The sequence below is a fragment of the Nycticebus coucang genome, chromosome 2, assembly GCF_027406575.1.
Source record: "Nycticebus coucang isolate mNycCou1 chromosome 2, mNycCou1.pri, whole genome shotgun sequence".
Lineage (NCBI taxonomy): Eukaryota > Metazoa > Chordata > Mammalia > Primates > Lorisidae > Nycticebus > Nycticebus coucang.
In genome coordinates, this window is record NC_069781.1 from 165949410 (window position 1) to 165970774 (window position 21365).

Sequence of the window (21365 nt, forward strand, 5' to 3'; positions counted from 1 at the left end):
CTATAGGGGTGGCACCTGTGGCTCAGTGAGTAGGGCGCTGGCCCCATATACCGAGGGTGATGGGTTCAAACCCAGCCCCGGCCAAACTGCAACATAAAATAGCTGGGCGTTGTGGCGGGTGCCTGTAGTCCCAGCTACTTGGGAGGCTGAGGCAAGAGAATCGCTTAAGCCCAGAAGCTGGAGGTTGCTGTGAGCTGTGTGATGCCATAGCACTCTACTGAGGGCGATAAAGTGAGACTCTTGTCTCTAAAAAAAAAAGAAAAATACTTCTATAGATGAAAAGCTGAGAAAATAACACCAAAGTGTTAGGTAATGAGGTATAGGAATTATCTTTTATCCTTTATTGCTTCATTTTTCAGATTTATATAAATAAGTTGATACATTTTCATAATCTGGAAGGTAAAAAATTGTGTCCTGGAAATAAATGTAAATGCCTTTTGAATGATGTGTAAAGCTCTTTAGTGGTATTGATCCACATAAAGGAGATTTGACAAAACTTAGAAGGTATGCCTGACTGAAGCAAGGAGAGAGCCAGAGAATGTGAAGAATGACCGAGTGTGTGTTAGAGCTAAGAGGAACTGTATTTGAAAGCAGGAGTCCAGTAGAGAAAGGGAGGAGATGGATTGGAGCTGCTAGTAAGGGGAGAGGCAACTGGGAGCACAGTCCCGAGGGAGGAGGGAGAGAGACCTGGTTTAGCTGTTGATTCAAAAGTGAGACTCTGAAGTTAGGTAAAAGGGTCTGTTGCGTGCAGGGATGCATGGAGATTTTGAAGCAGTGTGTTGGAGAGGCTGTTGGCTTGCTATTTTATGTCTGATATTACTCTGTAAAAACAGAGGCTACAGCTTTAAGACCTGAATAGATGCTGACAGACCTTAAGCGTGTGTTTTTTTTCACAATGAAAGAATACCATCAGCTTAATTCCTTGGCAGCACAGTTAGTTTCCATTTGTACTCCTTTATACCAGTTCTTTTTCTAATAATTCTTTGACCCCTTTTAGGTTGAACTTGGTTATTTACAAGTAGTTCCTAACATTTTAAGTTTTCAAATTCACAGCAGAGATAAGATGGATTTTTTCCTGTATTTTTCAAATAGTGTACTATAAAATCTCAAAGAGCTCAGAGATTAAATGTTTTTCCTCCACCAAGTTTATTGGTGAGGATATTTAAATAGTCTGGAGTTTTGTAGTGATTTTCTTTTTTTTTTTTTACAGTTTCTGGCCGGGGCTGAGTTTGAACCCGCCACCTTCAGCATATGGGGCCAGCGCCCTACCCCTTTGAACCACAGGCGCCGCCCTTGTAGTGATTTTCTAACAAGACCACCACAGCATTCACAACATGTGAATTGTTCTTTGATTTATTTTTTTTATTCGTTTTTTTGAGGAAGAGTCTCACTTTGTTGCCCTCTGTAGAGTGCTGTGTCATCATAGCTCACAGCAACCACAGACTCTTGGGCTCAAGTGATTCTCTTGCCTTAGCCTCCCAAGTAGCTGGGACTATAGGTGCCTGCTGTAGCACCTGGCTATTTTTAGAAGCGGGGGTCTTGCTCTAGCTCAGGTTGATCTGGAACTCAGGCAATCTGATCCACCTGCCTCAGCCTCCCAGAGTGCTAGGATTACAGATGTGAGCCATGTGTCCAGCCTATTTTGGTTTTGAATAACTTTTCTGAGAATGTCATTATAAATGGGGCGTTTTTCCTGCTCTTAATTTCACAGATTTGGATGATCATTTTCTTCACTGGGATACTTATTTTGAGACCTTCATGGCCTGGAAAACTTCTCTCAAGAAAAAAAGTAGGGGCTTGATACCTGTATCTCAATGATTAGGGCACCGGCCATGCACCCTGGGGCTGGTGGGCTCAAACCTAGCCCAGGCCTGCTAAAACCACAATGACAACAACAACAAAAAATAGCCACGCGTTGTTGTGGGTACCCGTAGTCCCAGCTACTTAGGAGGCTGAGGCAAGAGAATCACTTAAGCCCAAGAGTTTGAGGTTGCTGTGAGCTGTGACGTGGCATTCTACCAAAGGGCAACATAGTGGACATAGTGAGACTGTCTCAAAAAAAGTAGATGAACAGTAACAATATGTTATATTGTGAAATGTGGTTCTGTGGGTCACGGGTGGGACCTGAATTGCTGTGTTGTTAACAAGCTCTAGACTTTTTATTTTTTGAGACAGAGTCTTAATCTGTCGGCCTGGCTAGAGTTCCATGGTGTCATAGCTCACAGCAATTTCACACTCCTAGGCTCAAGCTATCCTCTTGTCTCAACCTCCTATACATAGGTGGGACTATAGGTGCCTGCCACTATGCCTGGCTGCTTTTTCTGTTTGGGGGTATTTTGGGTTTTTCTTTTTTTTTGTTTTTTTCGTTTGTTTTTTTGTTTTCCTAGGGAAGGGGTCTCATTCTTGCTCAGGTTGGACAAGTTCCAGACTTATACCAATGCCACTGGTCTTCAAACTATACTTTGAGCAGTAAAGATTTAAAGCTATGCTCTCCAGTATTATACACCCCAGCCCCGTGTTGCTGTTGAGAAATTAATGGTGTGTCTAGTATGAATGGAGGTATGCTGTAATTGTAAAATATATACCAGATTTCAAAGACTTAATATGAAGAATAATATAAAGTATCTCTGGCCAGGTGCAATGGCTCAACCTGTAGTCCTACCACTTTGGGAGGCTGAGGCAAGAGAATCGCTTGAGCCCAGGAGCTTGAGGTTGCTGTGAGCTATAATGCCCTGGCACTCTACCTAGGGTGATAGAGACTGTTATCTTGAAAAATAAAAAAAAGTTCTAGCACATTACTCAGATATTTTTAATTTATTGGCAAATTTTAAAATACAAATGCCCATTGAAATCCCCGCCCATCTTCTGTGGTAACATTTTGTTACATTTGTCCCCACTCATAGAAAAAACAGCTAGTTGAGAGGCCTTTGAATGTGGCTCAGGGAGTAGGGCGCCGGTCCCATATGCCGGAGGTGGCGGGTTCAAACCTAGCCCCGGCCAAAAACCGCAAAAAAAAAAAAAAAAAAAAAGTTGTAGAATTTTTCTCTTGGTTGAGACAAGGAACTAATGAAAGAAGGTAATGGCAGAACAAACCAGACTGGGAACCCAGCTACCTCCTAAGTTTTCCATTAGCCCTTATTTTTGTTCTGTGAAGATGGTAGGGTTTGCTGAATCTGTCCAGAAGTGTAGGTTGCTTCAAGTCTGGCTTTTGCCTTCAAAGAGCTTTCATATCCAGCTAGAAAAAAAAACATCATTTTGAGGGGAAAAAAAAAAAATTTTTTTTTTTTTTTTTTTTTTTTTTTTTTTTTGAGACAGAGCCTCAAGCTCTCGCCCTGGGTAGAGTGCTGTAGCATCATAGCTCACAGCAACCTCCAATTGCTGGACTCAAGCGATTCTCCTGCCTCCACCTCCCAAGTAGCTTGGGACTACAGGAGCCTGCCACAACACCTGACTATTTTTTGGTTGCAGCCATCATTGTTTGGCGGGCCCGGGCTGGATTCGTACCCGCCAGCTCAGGTATATGTGGCTGGAGCCTTAGCCGCTTGAGTCACAGGCACTGAGCCATTTTGAGAAAATTTTAAGCGCAAATTGTGTGGTTATTTTATTAGCAAACACATTCAGAGCAAAGCAATGGCCGTGGAACCTCAGAAGGCTTTGTTGCGCTAAGGACCTGAGAGGAGCAGGTAGAACTTAAAAGAACAGAGCAAAAAGAGCAAGATGGAAGTGGGAACTGTGTTCTTGTGAAAAGACAGCTTGACAGAAGGGGAACATGTGCTAAAGAGCAGCAAGACCTAAGTTTAGATAGGTTATCATGAAGTCAGATACTGAGAGGCCTTGAAAACCAGAAGGGAGTTAAATGCATCATGCATTTTTTTTTTTTTTTTTTTTTTTGAGACAGTCTCACTTGTCACCTTTGGTGGAGTGCTGTGGCATCATAGCTCACAGCAATCTCCATCGCTTTGGGCTCAAGTGATTCTCTTCTCTTAGCCTCCCAAGTAGGTGGGACTACATACAGCCGCCACAACGCCTGGCTATTTTTAAAAAGGGTCTCACTCTTGCTCAGGCTGGTCTCAGACTTGTGAGCTGAGGGCAATCCATCCACCTCGAGTAATCCTACCACTCCCAGAGTGCTAGGATTATAGGCATGAGCAACCGCATCCAGCCACAAAATGCACTTTTTATAAAAATAGAAACACACTTTTTGAGGAAATCAGGCCCTATTCTTTGTGAAGTGAGTGAATCTTAACCTTCCTGCCCATAAAGCATAAATGGCTTTCCATAGAGAACTATATGAGGTATAGTCTTCATATTTTGTCATTTAGGACGATCCAAATTGTGGCCACTGCTGACACGTCTTTAGCTTATCGTACCACTTTCTGTCCTGTGCTGTAAGCCAGTTCTTACTCTTTCTCATAACTAATTTTAATGTGTATTTATTATGCCTAAAGACCCAAACAAACCCTTCCCCTGCGAAATATATGCCACTCTTCCAAGACTCCACCTTTGAATGTCCTGCTCATGTTTCAGGGTTCCAGTCAGATGACACATTTATGAACCATTTTGCTACCACAACCGATTATCTACCTTCAAACCCACCTAGTTTTACCTTGAACTATTGTACTATCTATTTTATCCCTTATGGTAGGCTATAACTTCTAGAATGCAGGAGCAGGCCTTGCCCATCTCTTCTAGTCTTTGTGCTACCCTTGCAGGTGGTCCTGGCTTAAGGGGCTTTCCCTGACTGCTAGTATGGATACGGTGTTAAGATTCCTGGACAGAGAATTGGAGAAAAAGTGGCTCTAAATAGAAGTAGCAAAAGGCTTTCTTAGTGATTAGTCCAAGAATATAAAAACACTTTAAATTTTATTTTTTTTGAGGCAGAGACTCACTCTCTTTCCTGGGTAGAGTACCGTGGCATCGTAGTTCACAGCAATGGGCTTTAACCATCCTCTTGCCTCAGCCTTGAGTAATTGGGACTATCAGTAACTGCCACAATGCCTGGCTAATTTTTCTATTTTTAGTGGAGACGGGCTCTTGCTCTTAGGCTGTCCTTGAACTCCTGAACTCAGGGGATCTACTGCCTCGGCCTCCTGAAGTGCTAGGATTACAGGCTTGAGCCACCCTGTCCAGCCTTTAATTTTGAATTGTTAGATTATTGCTTTGCATTAGATTTTGGAGACTTTTTTTTTTTTTTTTTTTTTTGCAGTTTTTGGCCGGGGCCAGATTTGAACCCACCACTTCTGGTATATGGGGCCAGCGCCCCACTCCTTGAGCCACAGGCGCCACCCTGGAGACTTATTTTACTCTTAGGTATTTGAGTATTTAGCTACTCGTCAAGATTTAAGAGTGGATTTTTTTTTGTGGGGTGGGGGAGAAGACTCTCATTTTTGTCACCCTCCATAGAATACTTGGCATCATAGCTCACAGCAACCTCAGACTCTTGGGCTCAAGCAATTCTCTTGCCTCAGCCTCCCAAATAGCTGGGACTATAGGCACCTGCCACAACACCCAGCTATTTTTAGAGACAGGGGGTCTGGCTCTAGCTCAGGGTGGTCTCGAACTCATCAGCTCAAGCAATCCACCTGCCTCAGCTTCCGAGAATGCTAGGATTACAGGCTTGAGCCACCATGCCTGGCCAAGTTTATGAATGGATTTTTTAAGGCAAGGTCTTGTTGTGTTCCCAGGCTAGAGTGCAGTGGTGCATCATAGGTCACTATAGCTTGGAACTTCTAGGCTCAAGCAATCCTCCCACCTCACCTAAGTAGCTAGAACAATAGGCATGCCAGCATGTCTGGTTGATTTTTTTTTTTTTTTTTTTCAACCTAGGCAACATAAGCGAGGCAGGCTTACTATGTTGTCTCAGTTTGTCTCCAACTCCTGGAAAGTGATCCTCCAGCCTCAGCCTCCCAAAGCACTAGTGTTACAGGCATGAGCCACTGTTCTCAGTTTCAAAGTATTTATTGAGTGTTTGCCAACTTGGGCACAGTGCTAATGAGTAAAAACTATTTGTTAGACATGGTCCTTGTCCTCAGGGACCTCAGAATCTCATAGGGAGAGAGAGAGAGATGAATTTCAAATTGATAGTATGACGCAAGAGGCAGTTTTGTGTGGTGTCTAGAAGCAGGGCTGTCAGAGTCTAGATATAAGATTTGATTCTGACTTAAAAAAAAAACATTGAGGGGGAGAGGAATTGTTGCTTAATGGGTAAAAAGTTTCAGTTATGCGAGATGAATTAAGTCCTAGAGATCTGCTACACAATATGGTACTTAATAATATGCTATCAGTTTTACCTTAAAATCTTTAAAAACCCACTGTGGCAGAACATGTTTTCTAAAGTAGAATTTAGTTTAAAAACAGCATACCCACCTACCGGTCAGTGTTTTGTTTGTTTATGGGTTTTTTCCAGTTTCTTTCTTTCTTCAGACAGGATCTTATTCTTTTGAACAGGCTGGAGATCAGTGGGGTCACTGTAGCTCACTGCAGTCTCAAACTCCCAGGCTTAATGCTTATCCTGCTTCAGCCTCCGAAGCGGCTGGGACTACAGGTAGACACCACCATGCCCAGTTGTCTACCAGTGTTTTATAAATACATAATAATAGGAAATGAAGATTTATTTTTAATTATTTTTTTGTGTGTGTGTGGTTTTTGGCTGGGGCTGGGTTTGAACCCGCCACCTCTGGCATATGGGACCGGCGCCCTACTCCTTGAGCCACAGGCGCTGCCCTTTAATTAATTTCTTAATTAACATAAAAATTGTTTATTTATGGTGTGTGTGCATCGTGGTTTTTTTGTTTGTTTGTTTTTGTTTTTTTGAGACAGAGTCTCAAGCTGTCACCCTGGGTAGAGTGCTGTGGCATCATAGCTCACAGCAACCTCAAACTCTTGGGCTTTAGCCTCCCAAGGAGCTGGGACTACAGGCACCCAGCACAATGCCCAGCTATTATTTTTTTTTTGTTGCTCTAGTTGTATTGTTGTTTGGCAGGCCTGGACTGGATTCAAACCCTCCAGCTCCTGTGTACGTGCCTGGCACCCTAGTCACCGAGCCCATTATGTTTTGAAATATGTATATGTTGTAGAATGGCTAAATGAAGCTACTTAACATGCTTTCTCTTACAGTTTTTGTAGTAAAAGCACTTAAATATCTACTCAGCAATTTTGAAATATATGATACATTATCATTAACTATCGTAGCCATATTGTACAATAAATCTCTTGAACTTATTCCTCCTATCTTCCATCACACCTTTTCACTATTTATGGGCTTGAATCAGGTCCAAGAAGGTTCACACATTGTGATTGGTTGCTGTTTTTTTTTTTTTTTTTGTAGAGACAGAGTTTCACTTTATGGCCCTCGGTAGAGTGCTGTGGCCTTACACAGCTCACAGCAACCTCCAACTCCTGGACTTAAGCGATTCTCTTGCCTCAGCCTCCCGAGTAGCTGGGACTACAGGCGCCCGCCACAACATCCAGCTATTTTTTGGTTGCAGTTTGGCCGGGGCTGGGTTTGAACCCGTCACCCTTGGTATATGGGGCCGGTGCCTTACCGACTGAGCCACAGGCGCCGCCCTTGGTTGCTGTTTCTTAAGTCTCTTAAGAGAGACTTTTTTTTTTTTTTCCTTTCAGATTTTGGCCGGGACTGGGTTTGAACCTGCCACCTCCGGCATATGGGGCCAGCGCCCTACTCCTTTGAGCCACAGGCACCGCCCCTGTATTCGACTTTTTTAAACCTCAGTGCTATTGATATCTTGGGCCTAGTAATTCTTTGTGGTGGAGGACCAACCTGTGCCTTGTAGGATGTTTAGTAACGTCTTTAGCCTCCACCCACTAGATACCAGTAGCACATCCCACACTGGCATGGTAGTACCAACAACCAAAAATGTCTCCTGATTTTGCTAAATGTTCTTCAAGGTACCCTAGATTGAAAACTACTGATCTGTAGGTGTTCCTCTATTTTTCCTTCTGGTCTTTTATTTGCAGAAGGAACCAATTAGTTAATTTTTTTTTTTTTTTTTTTTTTTAGAGACAGTCTCTTTTTATAGCCTTCGGTAGAGTGCCGTGGCATCACCACCTCACAGCAATCTCAAACTCTTGGGCTCAAGTGATCCCCTTGCTTCAGCCTGCATAGTAGCTGGGACTACAAGTGCCCACCACAACGACTGGCATTTTTAGAGATGAGGTCTTATTCTGGCTCAGGCTGGTCTCGAACCCATGAGCTCAGGCAATCCACCTGCCTCAGCCTCCCAGAGTGCTGGGATTACAGGAGTGAGCCACTGCGCCCAGCCTTAAGTAACTTTTGTTTGTTTGGTTGGTTAGAGACAAGAGTCTCACTTTGTTGCCCTGGGTAGAGTGCTGTGGCATCACAGCTCACAGCAACCTCTAGCTCTTGGGTTTAGGCGATTCTCTTGCCTCAGCCTCCCGAGTAGCTGAGACTACATACAGACGCCCGGCAGAATGCCCAGCTATTCTTTTGTTGTTGTTGCAGTTTGGCCGGGGCTGGGTTCGAACCTGTAACCCTGGGCGGCCCCTGTGGTTCAAAGGAGTAGGGCGCCGGCTCCATATGCCAGAGGTGGCGGGTTCGAACCCAAACCCTGTCAAACACTGCAGAAACAAACAAACAAACGAACCTGCAACCCTTGGTATATGGGGCCGGCACCCTACTCACTGAGCTACGCGTGCCGCCCCCCTAAGTAGTTAATCTTAACAGTTATTTCCCACAGTCTAGATTTCACTGATTTCTTCCCTGTAGTATAATTTAATATCTTCTGTCACTAACTTCTTATTAATTGGTAGTTGGATCTAGAGGCTTGGTTAGTTTCAGAGTTTTTGGTTTTGTTTTGCAAAACTGCTTTAGGTGGTATTTTTTCCTTTCCATCAGGAGGCACATGTCTTTTTTAATATTAACAACCACTTATTGGCCATTGAGATGCTTAAAAAAAACAGCCACCATCACTGATAATCTAATTCATTCACCCAGGGGTCTTTTTTGTTTTAAATGTTTATATTTTATTTAGTTGAACTTTATTTTAAATAACAATCTGTGTTCTCCTTTAACAAAGGAAGGGGAAATGGAAGGTGAGGCGGTCGAAGCCATTGTGGAGGAGTCCGAAACTTTTATTAAAGGAAAGGAAAGAAAGACTTACCAGAGACGCCGGGAAGGGGGCCAGGAAGAAGATACCTGCCACTTACCCCAGAACCAGACAGATGGGGGTGAGGTGGTTCAGGATGTCAACAGCAGTGTACAGATGGTAATGATGGAACAGCTTGATCCTACCCTTCTTCAGATGAAGACTGAAGTAATGGAGGGCACAGTGGCTCCAGAAGCAGAGGCTGCTGTGGACGATACCCAGATTATAACCTTGCAGGTTGTAAATATGGAGGAACAGCCCATAAACTTAGGAGAGCTTCAGCTTGTTCAAGTACCTGTTCCTGTGACTGTACCTGTTGCTACCACTTCAGTAGAAGAACTTCAGGGGGCTTATGAGAATGAAGTGTCTAAAGAGGGTCTTGCAGAAAGTGAACCCATGATATGCCACACGTTACCCTTGCCTGAGGGGTTCCAAGTGGTGAAAGTGGGGGCCAATGGAGAGGTGGAGACACTAGAACAAGGGGAACTTCCACCTCAGGAAGATCCTAGTTGGCAAAAAGACCCAGACTATCAGCCACCAGCCAAAAAAACAAAGAAAACCAAAAAAAGCAAACTGCGTTACACAGAGGAGGGCAAAGATGTGGATGTATCTGTCTATGACTTTGAGGAAGAGCAGCAGGAGGGTCTGCTGTCAGAGGTTAATGCAGAGAAAGTGGTTGGTAATATGAAGCCTCCAAAGCCAACAAAAATTAAAAAGAAAGGTAAAATGGGTTTATTTATAGTAGTTTCATAAAACTGTGTTGGGATAACACATTCAACACAGTGCATGTATGAGTACTTAAGTACTTAATTGTTTTGTTTTGTTTTGTTTTATTTGAGACAGAGTCTTCAGCTGTTACCCTGGGTAGAGTGCCATGGCATCTTCATAGCTCACAGCAGCCTCTAATTTTTAAGCTCAAGCGATCCTCTTGCCTCATTTTTTTTTCCTATTTTTAGTAGAGACTGGCTCAGGCTGGTCTCGAACTTGTGAGCTCAAGCAATTCATCCACCTCAGCGTCCCAGAGTGTTAGGATAACAGGTGTGAGCTGCAGTGCCCGGCCTTTAATTGTATTTTTGTTAAAGATTATTGTGTGGTTACCTCTTTTATCACCCAGTCTAAATGCCTTTTTTTTAATTACTTTTTTAAATACTAAGGAGAAAGAAGTAAGTGTATTAGTGATATGGGGTCCTTATGATGTAGATTGGGTTTAGTTATAAAAAGCTAATAAAATATTTGTAGAAATTTAAGATTAGGGTTAATCTTAATACTGTGAAACTCTGCAGCAAATTCAATGTTTTATTTTACATATAGGTGTAAAGAAGACATTCCAATGTGAGCTCTGCAGTTATACATGTCCACGGCGTTCAAATTTGGATCGGCACATGAAAAGCCACACTGATGAGAGACCACACAAGTGCCATCTCTGTGGCAGGGCGTTCAGAACAGTCACTCTCCTGAGGAATCACCTTAACACCCATACAGGTGCTAAATAAGAAAGACTACAATACAGCCAAAGTTTAGACTTGGGTTTTTAGTATCATTCGAATTAATTCCATTGGGAACTTTTTGTTCTTTCTTAGTGCCCTTTTTGTAAACTTGATTTTACTGTAAGCAGGTGGACTCGGTTAAAGGCAAATGTAAAGGAAATCTAGTGGGAAATAATCCAAGTTGTACAGAGGGTGTCAAAAAATATACACACAAAAAAAAAATGTATACACGTTTTAAGAAAGAAAAAACTACATTAAAATCGTAATACTCAAGTCATGTTTGACTTGTGCTGTTACAAGAAGTGCTCAGATGTGACTTGTGTTCATCTTTTGTTATTGGTATATATTGAGTATTACCATTTTAATAATTTTTTCCTTTCTTTAAAAATGGGTATATATGTTTTAGATACCCTTTCTATAATGGATGATGAGTAATTCCTCAGGACTTTAAACATTGTATCGTTCAGGTTTTAACAGTGACAAAAAAATGGCCCTAGAAAGTTTCAGGCAATAAATGCTGTGCATTTTAAGGAAGAACATTAGAAATAGAAGTGACATCCTGCCTTTGTAAAAACCATGGCTTTTTCTGTTTCTGGTTGTTTCACCTCAAGGAAGATAAGTAATTATGACACTCAGGATGGAAAATTTAAGGCATCGTTCTGGTAATTCAAACATTTATTTGTTCAAGCATCATCCATGCTTTAGTGTTCAAATATGCTAATATTACCTTCATGTTGGCTGTAGCCAGGTTCCAGGTCACTGAAATGGAGAGACCCCAATGGAGCTCTAAGCTCTCTTCTGAACTCTTTGTATTTTCATTGTAGGTCCTTAGCTACAAATCCTCTCACCCAGTTTTTCGTGCAGAATCGCTATCTTCTATCCATATTTTCTGTCTCATGCACAATAGCATTAGTTCAATCCATATTCTCCACCTTATTTTATGTGACAGCTCTTTTGATTTGTCGTGCTGGTTGTCAGATGAGTATGATCAAGGGGGTGTTGGCCTATGTATATTTTTGCTAATGTGAGTTAGTCAATTCTGATCATCTCCCTAGTTTCTACTCAGGCATTTAATAATGTGTTTTATTTGATACTTGAAGGCACTATTGAGAGAGCAAATGATTAGTAAAAATAGCTGGCCTGTGCCAGGATTTCCCAAGACAGATAGGTATGCCTTGATTTGGGCATTCTGATCAGTTTACTCCAGCTTTTTTTTTTTTTTTTTTCCTTTTAATTAAATAGACTATTTTAGAGAGCACTATTAGGTTTACAGCAAACTTGAGAGGGAGGTCAGAGCGCCCATGTACCCCAGCCCACACATAGACACAGCCTACCCACTCTCAACATCTTCCCCCACCCCAGAGTGGTCCATTGGTCATAATTGATGAAGTCATGTGGACAATACTATTGTCACCCAGAGTCTACAATTGGCACAAGGGTTCAGTCTTGGGTAGTCCTCAGCTTTGAAGATAAGAAGTGCGCTGTGGGGCGGCGCCTGTGGCTCAAAGGGGTAGAGCACCGGTCCCATATGCCGAAGGTGGCCGGTTCATAACCAGCCCCGGCCAAAAAAAAAAAGAAGTGCGCTGTGTCTGGTTATCCAGAATTCATTTGGCAGGACTGATCTATGCTAACCAAACCCACAAGAGTCAGACGTGTGTGCCAGAGTATCAGCTTATGGTGAGGAATACAGTTTTTAATTTTCTAAATGCTTTTGCCTATGTTAAGATTCTGCAGCAATTGAAAGGTGATTTGGTAAGGATGGACCTTGAGCACAGGGACATAGGTGGTCATGTAGGGCAGCCTAGTGGAAATCCCTGCCCCATAGCAGTGTGTACTTTGCTGATTCCCATGATTGTGTCTACCAGAGGCAGGCCTTTTTCATCTCCTCTAATACTAGGTAAATAGCAGTAGTTGATTTTTAGCTTACCTTTCAGCCCTAAAAGAAATGGACGTTGTTTTCCGTCTCTTGTTAATTGTTTTATTTACTTAACTGTGCCACAAGGCTATACATTTTTCACAGAAAGAACTCTTATCCTTCACTCCTACATCCTCAGTAGTACTAAAGAAGCAAATTAAGCAAATTCTTTGGAATTTCCTAGTTACTGCCGTATGCCAATCACACTTCCCTCTCCCAAGAGTTGCTACATTCTGTAGGAGAATCATTTCTGCAGATGTCTAGTCCTATTTATTATGTTGTGACACTTCCTAATTCTGTTCTCAAAGGCATCCTGCCTTTGGTTTTGGTGTTTAGGATTACCTTGCTGTCACTTCTTACCAGTGCTCAAAATTACAGATGGTCACTAGTTTTTGAATAATAGTCTATAAAGACAACACTGTGTTGTGCTCTCAGTTTTATCTCCTTTGAATTGTCTTTATTACCTGAACATGATATTTTAATGCAGTATTCAGAGTATAAAATGACTGGAGAAGATCCAATAAAGTAATCATTTATGTTACGGAGCTGCTTTGTGAGGTTATATTAAAAACACTAAGATTCCTTTAGTGAAAAACAAAAGAAATGTAGAGGGTATATTAATATTATTCATTACAATGTTTAAATATTAGATGAATTGGCTTTCAGATTACAGATTGTCAGACATAGGTGTTTGAAAGTGACCTGTTCAAATCACATAAAAGGCAATACTACTTTGTAAAGCCTTTGATAAACCTCTGGAATTTATCAAAAGAAATTTATATAGAAAACAAACTAGGGGAGACTTCCAACTTGGGTCTTCCCCTTTGCCAGAATCTCTGGTACTTGTTACTTCTTCTGTATTTCTTTCTGTCTAATAAAATTCTATCTTACTACTGGGGGAAAAAAAAGAAAGAAAGAAAAGTGAGTATGTTTGTGGTTTAACAAGAGTTTCAGAATACGGACACCTCAGGGCCTGTATATATGTATAGTCATGATAGAGTAAGATTGGACATGTGGGAAGATCTTCAGTTAATTTATTAATTCTGTACTTGATAAAACATGAAGGTGTAAAAGATGCTCTATATATTTTAGCAAAAATTGAAACAGAATGGCGTTTCTATTGACTTTTGATCCATGGGAACTAGGACTGTCGCAAAATAGGGATAAGAAGGATTTTGTATTCAAAGGCAACAGATTCAAATGGGTAATTACGAGTACCTAAATGTTTGGTGTGTGTTCTTTTTTTTTTCTTTTTTTTTTTTGTGATTTTTGGCCGGAGCTGGGTTTGAACCTGCCACCTCCGGCATATGGGACTGGCACCCCACTCCTTGAGCCACAGGCACCGCCCTGGTGTGTGTTCTAGTATCCCAGGGCTAGTGTTGTAAATTTCAGCCAGCTACTCTCAAGCCTCAAGCTAGTATAGTTGATGGTAATGATTGAGAGTCCAATCTCATGCAGCAATTTCGTGCCACACAATGAACTCTACAGAAACTGTGCCCTTGATCTTGCTCTTCCTGTTAACCCTCCTTTCTCTAGGTACTCGTCCTCACAAGTGCCCAGACTGCGACATGGCCTTTGTGACTAGTGGAGAATTGGTGCGGCATCGTCGTTATAAACACACCCACGAGAAGCCATTTAAGTGTTCCATGTGCGATTACGCCAGTGTAGAAGTGAGTTTTCAGCATTTTGTTGGTACCTCTCTTATGTAGACCATGATTTCAGTATGAGAATATAATGATCCAAACTGACTTATGATGAGTTAGAAAATCTGACCAGATTATTATTAACCTTACCACACTCACACCCTGTCCCCTCCAAACACTATAATGAGTGTGAGAGATTTACCTATTTAAAAAAAGAACACTCTTCTGTGGCATGGAATGAGATGTTGCCCAAATGTGGATCTCAACTAACTAACCAATGGAGATTCATAAACTCAAAAAAAAAAAAAAAAGGAAGCTGGCTGGACACAGTGGCTCACGCCTCCAATCCCAGCACTTTGGGAGGCTGAGTTGGGTGGATCGCCTGACCTCACAAGTTCAAGTCCAGCCGAGTTAGAGTGAGACCCCCATCTCTAAAAAGATAGCCAGGCATTGTGGTGGGTACCTGTAGTCCCAGCTACTCAGGATGCTGAGGCAAGAGAATCCCTTGAGCCTAAGAGTTAGAGGATGCTGTGAGCTATGACACCAGGGTACTCTACCAGGAGCAACAAAGTAAGATTATGTCTCAAAAAGGGGGTGAGGGGGCTGAGGCAGAAGAATCGCTTGAGCCTGGGAGGCTGAGGTTGCTATGAGGTAGGCTGATGCCACTATACTATAACATTGGCAATAGAGTTGTCTCAAAAAAACAACAAAGAAGACAGCGCTTATAGCTCAGTGGGTAGGGTGCAGGTCACATACACTGGGACTGCTAAAACAACAGTGACAACAACAACAAAAAATAGCCAGGCGTTGTGGTGGGCACCTGTAGTGCCAGCTACTTGGGAGGCTGAGGCAAGAGAATTGCTTAAGCCCAAGAGTTTTGAGGTTGCTGTGAGCTGCCATGGCACTCTAGCCAGGGCGACAGCTTGAGACTATCAAAACAAACAAACAAACAAACAAGGTTTATTAACTATTATTTAAGGCTACCTTGTTAGCAAAAAATAAGGATGCTCCCAAAAACTATGATTCTCGCAGAGAAGCAAAAAATACTAAATGAAATGAATAACCAACCGGATTTAGTAACGTGTTTAAAAGTGTTATCAAATATATCTAAAACACACGGATAGACCAAGTAGGAAATAATTGATACATATTACATTGAAGGATTAAAGAAAAACTATATGATTATTTCTGCAGGTAACTGAGGAAAACACCTATAAAATTTACTACTGTTTTATGTCCTAGCAAGTTCAAATTAAGAGTAGAAGAAAAGTTCTTTAATACAATAAGGCATATAGGCTGGTCACAGTGACTCACACCTACAGTCCCAACCCTTTAGGAGGTTGAAGTTGGAGGATTGTGGCCAGGAGTTTGAGACCAGCTTGAACAGCAAAGTGTAACCCTGTCTTTACAAACAATAGAAAAATTAACCAGGTGTGGTGGTGAGCTTCCACAGGCCTAGCTACTCAGAGGGATTGGCCTGAACTTGGAAGTTTGAGGTTACAGTGAACTATGATGATGATGATGCCCCAGCAACAGAGCAAGACCTTGTCTTCAAGAAAAGAAAGATAAGGAATATATACCCAAAATCTATAGTAGACCCATCCTAATTAATTCTGAAACACTAGAAGTCTTCTCATTAAAATCTAGAACAAAACGATATCCTTCTTAACTGTTTCAACATTGTGCTGGATGTCCTAGCTAGTAGAATAAAATAAGAAAAGACAAAACTTGGGCGGCGCCTGTGGCTCAGTGAGTAGGGTGCTGGCCCCATATGCCAAGGGTGGTAGGTTCAAACCCAGCCCCGGCCAAACTGCAACAAAAAAATAGCCAGACATTGTGGCAGGCGCCTGTAGTCCCAGCTGCTCGGGAGGCTGAGGCAAGAGAATCGCGTAAGCCCAAGAGTTAGAGGTTGCTGTGAGCCGTGTGACGCCACGGCACTCTACCCAAGGGCGGTACAGTGAGACTCTTTCTCTACAAAAAAAAAGAAAAGATAAAACTTGTTTCTTGCTGACTTAATTGCTTACAGAAGAAATCAAGAATATCAGCTAAAAAGTCTTAGGTATATGAGTTGGGTGGCCAGATAGAAGATAAGCATACCGAAATGAGTAGTTAATGATAGGGAGATATGAAATGTTTCAAATTCTAGTAACAAAAAGACTTAGAGATGAATTAAACAATGACCAAAAAAAAAAATAGTATCTTCGGAATCTACTTGAACGAAATTTCACAAACTTTTTCAAAGCAAATAAATGAAGAGATAAATAAGTTGATTCTGAATTTCAACTGGGGCTTCATGCCTGTAGCTTAAGCAGGTAAGGCGCCAGCCACATACACCACAGCTAGTGGGTTCGAATCTAGCCCAGCCCGCCAAACAGTGACAACTACAGCCAAAAAATAGCTGGGCGTTGTGGCAGGCGCCTGTAGTCCCAGCTACTTGGGAGGCTGAGGCAAGAGAATCGTTTAGGCCCAAGAGTTGGAGGTTGCTGTGAGCTGTGCACGGCACTGTACCAGGGCAACAGCTTGAGGCTCTGTCTCAAAAAAATAAATAAATAAATTTCAATCGGAAGAACAGATGTGAATGGCTAGCTAAGAAAAATTTGAAAACATTGAAATTGAGAAGAAGGAAAAATTTGAAAACAGAATGAGTGGGCTTGTGTTACTGGATATTGTAAAATTATATAGTAAATGAAGATGCCATGATGTTGGAGCAGGAATAGATAAATAGCTTATTGGAACAGAGTTAAGTCATGATGCATATAGGAATTTAATGGGTGATAAGTAGTCAGATCTTGAGAATGGATAGCTAAGAAAAATTTGAAAACAGAATGAGGGGCTTGTGTTACTGGATATTGTAAAATTATATAGTAAATGAAGATGCTGTGATGTTGGAGCAGTAATAGATAAATAGCTCATTGGAACAGAGTAAGTCATGATGCATATGGGAATTTAATAGGTGCTTAGTTAGATCTTGGGAAGAGACTTAATCAGTAATACTATTAGGACAGTTATTTAACTTTTGTGTATGAAATTGTGGAAGGTAGCACATATTGCAGGGTTTTCTTAAAATTGGAATACATTTTAAATTTTTCAAGTAAAACATTAATGACTGTTCAAAGTACTTCCTAGAATCAAGTTTGAGGGAGTTTCTGGATATCTACCCAGCAGGAGGCTAAAAGCATAGTCAGCAATGTGGGTGATAAATGAGAGAGACACCTACAGCCTGGTCTATTAGGAAATGCTAATGATAAGAAAAGAGGGTGAACAAAGTTGAAATGTATACTCAGTAACAATTATTAGTAACCGATGTTGACTCATCTACACTCGTATCCATTTACTCCTTTCTCTTGGATTATGATATGGATTTCAGAAGCAGAGATTACACATAACAAAGAGGAAGAAGGATAAGACTTTTTCTGTATTTTGAACTCCAGTGACCCAAGGCGCCTAACTCACAGTGCTCATGTTATAGTCTATGTTAATGGAAGTCATATGATTCGGTTACTTTCATGTTTCAGGTCAGCAAATTAAAACGTCACATTCGCTCTCATACTGGAGAGCGGCCGTTCCAGTGCAGTTTGTGTAGTTATGCCAGCAGGGACACATACAAGCTGAAAAGGCACATGAGAACCCATTCAGGTATGACTTCTCCACTCCTTGTTGTATTAATGAACTGCTTTTCAGTGGATCCCACAGGACCCAATACCACCACATGCCCGATAGCTTACCTGAATGGCAAAACGACATAGTATATGATTGGATGCTTCTCTCTCAGCACATCTTCTGAATTTATTGTTCTGAAAATACATTGGAGAATAGAGTTTGTTTTGTTTAATTTGAGTCCCGCTACTACATATAAATAATACTTTAAGGGAGAAATAAAATGAATGAAAATCTAGATGATGTACTTTTTAAAGTCTGGGTAGATTATTTAACACAACTTGTTCAGTTTTCCCAAGTGCTGTCTTTTGCTAAAATGAAGAACTTGTAGGTCCTCCATCTAGTCTCCCCCAAAGGTAAGCATTGCCATAGTATGGTGGATTCCAGAACAGAGCTGGGGCCTGTCAGCAGTTTAGGGCTTGTTGCCATCTCTGAAGATAGATGGCAACAGGGTGCTGAGACTGAGCCTCAGCCTTCCTGAGTAGGACCTATAGATTCTTGGGCTTAGCACACCTACAACCTGAGTTACCCTTCCATTACATTACAGTATTTATTTGTTTTATTTAATGTATTCATTCTGTATTTCCTTTTAAGGGGAAAAACCTTATGAATGTTATATTTGTCATGCTCGGTTTACCCAGAGTGGTACCATGAAGATGCACATTTTACAGAAGCACACAGAAAATGTGGCCAAATTTCACTGTCCCCACTGTGACACGGTCATAGCCCGAAAAAGTGATTTGGGTAAGTAGATTAATTAGTGGCAGGTGAAAAAAAAATATTTTGAACTATTAGTGAAAATACGAGGACCATAAATAGCCTCATCTTCTGACTCTCACACATTTGGTTATGTGAATGGCCTGCCACTTAGGGAAAACTATTGCTTAGCTGCTATTTTTTTTTCCTATCTCTTCTTTCTTGTACTGCAGTCATGCTACAAAATTTTATCCTGAATATAGCTCATCTGTAAATTAATGAGAGCAGTGATGAAAGGAAATAATGTATACCTTTAATTAGTAGCCTTCATTTCCCAAATAGGGAAGTGACATAGTACAAGTAAAATAGAAGTGACAACAGCCAACCATATGCATTTTTTCCCCAGAACATTTGTACTTTCTAAGTAATTAGATTGCATTATTGGTGGTGACTCTGTTTCTGTGCATAGTCACTCTTGAGTTCACATACAACAGAATTTATCAATAAAAATTTTAGTGTTAATGTAAAGATATGATTCCCTGGCTTTACCCCTTGATTTTACTTATGAAAAAAAGAAATCTAAATATTGTCCATTCTGTTCTCTGCTCAAAATACTTTGCTACTGGCTCAGCGCCCATAGTTCAATGGTTAGGGTGCTGGCCACATACACCAGGGCTGGCAAGTTCGAACTCATCCCGGGCCTGCTAAACAACAGTGACAAAAACACACAAACAAAAAAATACCTGGGCGTTGTGGCGAGCGCCTATAGTCCCAGCTACTTGGGAGGCTGAGGCAAGAGAATTGCTTAAGCCCAGGAGTTTAAGGTTGCTGTGAGCTGTGTTGCCACCACACTCTACTGAGGGCACTTACAAAATAAGACTCTGTCTCAAAAAAAAAAACAACTTGCTCCCTGAACATTATTTTATTATTATTATTATTATTTTAATTTTATTTTTTTGAGGCAGAGTTGACTCACTATGTTGCCCTCGGTAGAGTGCCATGGCGTCACAGCTCACAGCAACCTCAAACTCTTGGGCTTAAGTGATTCTCTTGCTTCAGCCTCCCAAGTAGCTGGGACTACAGGTACCCGCCACAACACCCAGCTATCTTTTTGTTGTAGCTGTTATTGTTTAGCTGGTTTGGGTGTATGTGGCCGGCGCCCTACCCACTGAGCTACGGGCGCCACCTATTTTTTATTTTTGTTTTGTTTTGTTTTTTGAGACAGAGTCACAAGCTTTCTCCCTACATAGAGTGCCCTGGTGTCATAGATCACAGCAACCTCCAACTCTGGCTCAAGTGATCCTCTTGTCTCAATTTTCTATTCGCAGTAGAGACAGGGTCTTGCTTTTTACTCAGGCTGGTCTGAACTTATGAGCTCAAGCAATCCACTTGCCTCAGCCTCCCAGAGTGCTAGCATTATAGGCATGAGCCACTGCGCATGGCCTGAACATTATATATTTATATACATATGTGTGTGTGTATATTTATGTATTTACAGTTACATTTAGTTTACAAATCTTCCTTTGTTTTACTTTTTTGCTCATTTGATCTTTACAGCCATATGAAGTAATCAAGGCATATCTTACTTTGTTGGGTATTTTTTTGGTTTTGTTGTTGTTTTTATTTTTTCTTTTATTTTGAGACAGTGTCTGTCACCTTGGGTAGAGAACTGTAGTGCCATAGCTCACAGCAACCTCAAAGTCTTAAGCTTAAGCTATCCTCTAGTCTCACCTGCCCAAGTACCTGGGAGTATAGGTGCCTGGCTATTTCTTTTTTTCTTTTTTCTTTTTTTTGGTGGGGGGCGGGGAGAGAGAGGGTCCTGCTCCCTGCTTTTTCTCAGGCTGGTCTCAAACTCCTGAACTCTAGAGTTCTTCCGAGAGTGCTAGGGTTACAGATGTGAGCCTCCACACCCAGCCTTATTCTGAATTTTTTAGGTGATAAACCTGAGACTCAGATGTCTTTACTAAAACTGTAAGTGGCTTCTGAGTGGCAAAACATTCACATCCTTTCGCTGTTTCTCACACTGGGGTTTATGTAAGTACCCAGGTCATAATAACATACCCAGGCCCAACATAAACATGGCCTGGGACATTGGTTTTACTCAAAAGATTCTGAGGAAAGTTACATAATTTAGCTGGTATCGTAAGACATTTCTTCATTTGTATTGATACATAATAGTTGTATTAAAATGTTTTTGTATAATATGACTATATTGACCAAAATGAATACTGACTTTTTTTTTTTTTTGAGACAGAGTCTCACCATGTCACCCTTGGTAGAGTACCATGGCATCAGCTCACAGCAACCTCAAACTTTTGGGCTTACGCGATTCTCTTGCCTCAGCCTCCCAAATAGCTGGGACTACAGGTGCCCGCCACAACGCCTGGCTATTTTTTGGTTGCAGTTTGTCTAACTGAAACAGGTGTCCTCAAACTTTTTAAACAGGGGGCCAATTCACTGTCCCTCAGACCGTTGGAGGGCCAGACTATAGTTTAAAAAAAAACAAAACTATGAACAAATTCCTGTGCACACTGCACATATCTTATTTTGAAGTAAAAAACAAAACGGGAACAAATACAATTCACACCACTTCGTGTGGCCCACGGGCCGCAGTTTGAGGACGCCTGAACTGAAATGTTTTAAAGATGAAACCATGAGGCCAGGTGGGGTGGCTTATGCCTGTAATCCTAGCCCTCTGGGAGTCTAAGGCGGGTGGATCCCTTGAGCCCAGGAATTCAAGATCAGCTGGCACAAAAGCGAGACCCCATCTCTAAAGAAACAAGCCAGCCATTGTGGTGGGTGCCTATAGTCCCAGTTACTTAGCAGCTGAGGCAAGAGGATC

At 41.5% G+C, this 21365-nt stretch overlaps 1 protein-coding gene across 4 annotated transcripts in view; it reads left to right on the forward strand.

The window, feature by feature from the left end:
- The window catches only part of CTCF (CCCTC-binding factor), a 68189-nt gene that overhangs the window by 33013 nt on the left and 13811 nt on the right, over positions 1-21365 (forward strand). For all 4 annotated transcript variants that reach the window (XM_053604043.1, XM_053604035.1, XM_053604052.1 and 1 more), the window contains exons 3-7: positions 9057-9846; positions 10437-10607; positions 14064-14197; positions 17686-17806; positions 18422-18571. In XM_053604043.1, coding sequence (XP_053460018.1) covers positions 9066-9846; positions 10437-10607; positions 14064-14197; positions 17686-17806; positions 18422-18571 — 1357 coding nt within the window. In that variant the 5' untranslated portion in view covers positions 9057-9065. The remainder of the gene's footprint in view (positions 1-9056; positions 9847-10436; positions 10608-14063; positions 14198-17685; positions 17807-18421; positions 18572-21365) is intronic.